This window comes from Nematolebias whitei, chromosome 17, assembly GCF_014905685.2.
Source record: "Nematolebias whitei isolate Nwh7 chromosome 17, NemWhi1, whole genome shotgun sequence".
NCBI classification, from domain to species: Eukaryota; Metazoa; Chordata; class Actinopteri; order Cyprinodontiformes; family Rivulidae; genus Nematolebias; species Nematolebias whitei.
Genome location: NC_056514.1, coordinates 41,353,236 through 41,356,398, shown reverse-complemented (window position 1 = coordinate 41,356,398; position 3,163 = coordinate 41,353,236). Strand labels below are relative to the sequence as shown.

Sequence of the window (3,163 nt, the reverse complement as noted above, 5' to 3'; positions counted from 1 at the left end):
TAGATTAGATATAGATCTATAGTTGATGAAAGTTAGATTAGATATAGATCTATAGTTGGCCAGAATTTCTGAATCAAGATCAAACTTCTTAAGTAAAGGTTTAATTACAGCACCCTTAAAGCTCTGTGGCACATAACCATCCATTAAAGACAAATTAAGTAGGTCCAAGACGTGATTATTAATTAAGGGAGATAAGTCTTTAAACTTAATTAAATTTAATTAAATTTAAACTTCTGGAGAGAAAATTTTACTAACTCATAAATTCAGAACGTGTTCAGTTTGACTTTAATGACATGAAATAAGTCATTAAGTCAAATTATCCTTTTAAAACAACTAAACCTAACCAGAACTAATAATAAAAGTTTATTTGAACATCTAGCACCAGGCTGGAGTCAGAACCATCAGAACCTTTCAGAACCCATGAGACTGAAGGAAACTTCAGAAAATCCTGGAATCATTTCTGAAACAGGTTCCGGATCTGGTTCTGGTTCCTCACCTTCATCATGCAGCTTCAGAAGGTTCTCCAGCTCCAGACTCTTCAGAACCCCGTGTGGACCCGGAGCCACAAAGTTCGGGTTCAGAGGGAAGGCTCGGGACATTTTCTCCATCACGCCTGCTTGATTCTGGATCGGTACCGGCGGTCCGGACGGGAAATCTGGTCCGGAGGAGAAGCGACTGCCGGTTCTGAGGAGGCCGAGTTTTGGAGGTTCGGTTCTACACGAAGACCAGGAGAACCGGGCAGGAGGAACAAATCAGAACCGACTCAGAACCTGACGAAGCAAACTGGAGCCGATCTGTGAGACCTGGTGACGTCAAGCCGAGCAGGGCACGCCCCCCGCGGGCGCGCGCGCGCACACTGCTGCCAGAAAGACAAAGATTCTCTGATTCTGAATTTTAATAAAAGTTTCTAATAAATTAACAAAATAAAGGTCCAGAAAACCCGACCCGGATCGTCCTGGACTCCGGGTCCTGTGGATTCTTCAAGTCTCCTCTGGACCTCTGCAGGTCTCCTGCAGGGTCTGGCTCCAACCTGTCAGCCCACAGGGACCCCCATGGATCAGACTTCTTGGTCCCGAAGATCCCTCAGTCAAATGGACCGAGTGGAACTCTTTAGAACTGGAGGTTCTGTTCCTGCAGCGTGGGCGGAGCTTCATCCTAACATCTGTTAACATCTGTTAACATCTGTTAACAGTTGTTAACATCTGTTAACAGATGTTAACAGATGTTCAGTTCCAACACAGACATGTTCTGTTTTTAGTTTTCTTCACCGTCTTATAATCTGTTTTATTTTATTTTTGCTACTCTTCCTCCTGATTGTCCGTTTGGTTGATATTTTGTTTTGATTTGTAAAAAATAAAAATTTAAAATAAAGAAATTTAAATGTGTACGCATCTTTTATGATTGTCTCCTGTTGTCCTCACTCTTTGTTTAAATCAGGTGTCAACGAGTCCTCGAGGCTCATTGGGACTAACCTGTAGAAATGAAAGCTGACTGAATGAAGGAGGTCAGCACCAGGTGGGGGGACTGGGTCAGAACCAATCATCCTGGGTTTCCCACAAGAACTGTATCAGACCTCCTCAACCAGATCTCCTCCTTCCCAGAATGCACCTGGACCCTCAGACCAGACCACCTTCCACCGACCTGTGGTCCAGGAGCTTTGGTCCGGCTCAGCCTGGTTCCTGACTGGTCTGTGGTGAACCTGACCATGATGGTACCACTGCTCCACTCTCAGGTCCAGTTACATCTGTGGTCATAATGTTCTGGCTGAACTGAAGGACAACATCTGGACCTGATCCGAGCTTCAGAACCAGAACTTTAGCTGATTTAGATGTAATCCAGATTTATTCCTGTTGAGTACCGGGTCACATGAGTGGGCCGGACCGACCTTTCATCCAGTCAGAGCCCAGCCTGGCCTCCCCTGCAGAACCTCACACTGATGCTCCTGTGGTCCGACGGGCCAGAACCAAGAGAAGCAGACGTGGAACAAAGAGAAGGAAAAAAACAAAGTTCATAAACGTTCGATTGAAATAATCAACATCAGAGGAAAGAGACAAAAGTCTGGTTCTGGTTCTGGTTCTGGCTTCAGAATAAGAGTCTGGTTCCCGCTCCGTAGATTCTCCAGAGAAGGTTCTGACTTCCTGTTGGGCCTGATGTGGTTTTGGTTCTGTGTTCTGTGTCGGTCCGATCTCAGGTGTTCCCACACCTGTTGCTGGTTCTACCTGTTTTCATCTCAGGTGTTCTTACTGATCGGTTCCGTCTCGTTTGGGTTTTTAAACAAACAGAACATTTGACTCTAAATAGAACTTCTTTCGCCCTGTGATGGACTGGAGACATGTCCAGGGTGTCCCCCGTCCCTCGCACAGTGATTGCTGGACATGGGCACCGGCGACCCCCGTGACCCAAAATGGAAGAAGCGGGTAAAAGATGATGGATGAAACTTTTTCCTCATGTGACGATGAGGATGCAGGTGATGAAGGTGATGAAGGTGATGAAGGTGATGAAGACGATGAAGATGATGAAGGTGATGAGGATCGTCCAATGTCCTGAACCAACACAGGTGCAGCTGTGGTTCTGACACCAACCTGTCGGCCCGGGTCACCGTAGCAACAGCGGTTGCTGCAGCTCAGATGTTCTGATGACCTCTGAGGGAGGAAGGTAGGTCAGCTGAGAACGGGCCGAACCGGGCTCTGACTCATCCCTGAACCGGGCCCACTGTCACCTGAGGAGAACCGGGCAGGTTCTGAGGCTGAGCAGAACTGTTTCAGCTGAGTCCGTTTCATCAGCTCCCTGTAAACAACAACAACAACAACAGCCTCCTCAGAAGTGAGGAGTTACACAACCAGAGTGGGTCAAAGTGGGTCAGAACGCTAGAAGGACGGATCCATCCATGTTGTGGACTCTACCTGAGTCCAGATGGCCTCCAGAGGTAATCAGCCTTTGAACACACCTCTGATGGACACGAGCTGATATTTGAGTGGTAGTAGCTGAGAGTCCGCTCTGATCTGTGATTCATCTTTAATAGATGAGAATAAAAATAGCCCCAGGTTTCTGTTCAGCACCATAAACTAATGAAAAGTCCTATCTAACTGGTTCTCTGCATTTAACCCATCGCACCTGGAATGCCCCCAGGTGCAGCAGTGGGCAGCTATTGAGCGCCTGGGGA

General features: G+C 47.0%; 2 protein-coding genes across 3 annotated transcripts in view; both read right to left on the bottom strand.

Annotated features, from left to right (window-relative positions):
- Nucleotides 1–608, bottom strand: part of LOC119424225 (hepatic leukemia factor-like) — a 9,090-nt gene extending 8,482 nt beyond the window's left edge. For both annotated transcript variants that reach the window (XM_037691707.1, XM_037691708.1), the window contains exon 1: nucleotides 497–608. In XM_037691707.1, coding sequence (XP_037547635.1) covers nucleotides 497–608 — 112 coding nt within the window. The remainder of the gene's footprint in view (nucleotides 1–496) is intronic.
- A 1,837-nt stretch (nucleotides 609–2,445) lies between these two features.
- stxbp4 (syntaxin binding protein 4) overlaps nucleotides 2,446–3,163 on the bottom strand; it is a 50,258-nt gene continuing 49,540 nt past the window's right edge. Inside the window, exons 23-24 of the mRNA XM_037690975.1 lie at nucleotides 2,720–2,787; nucleotides 2,446–2,543 (exon numbers count right to left, since the gene is read on the bottom strand). Coding sequence (XP_037546903.1) covers nucleotides 2,446–2,543; nucleotides 2,720–2,787 — 166 coding nt within the window. The remainder of the gene's footprint in view (nucleotides 2,544–2,719; nucleotides 2,788–3,163) is intronic.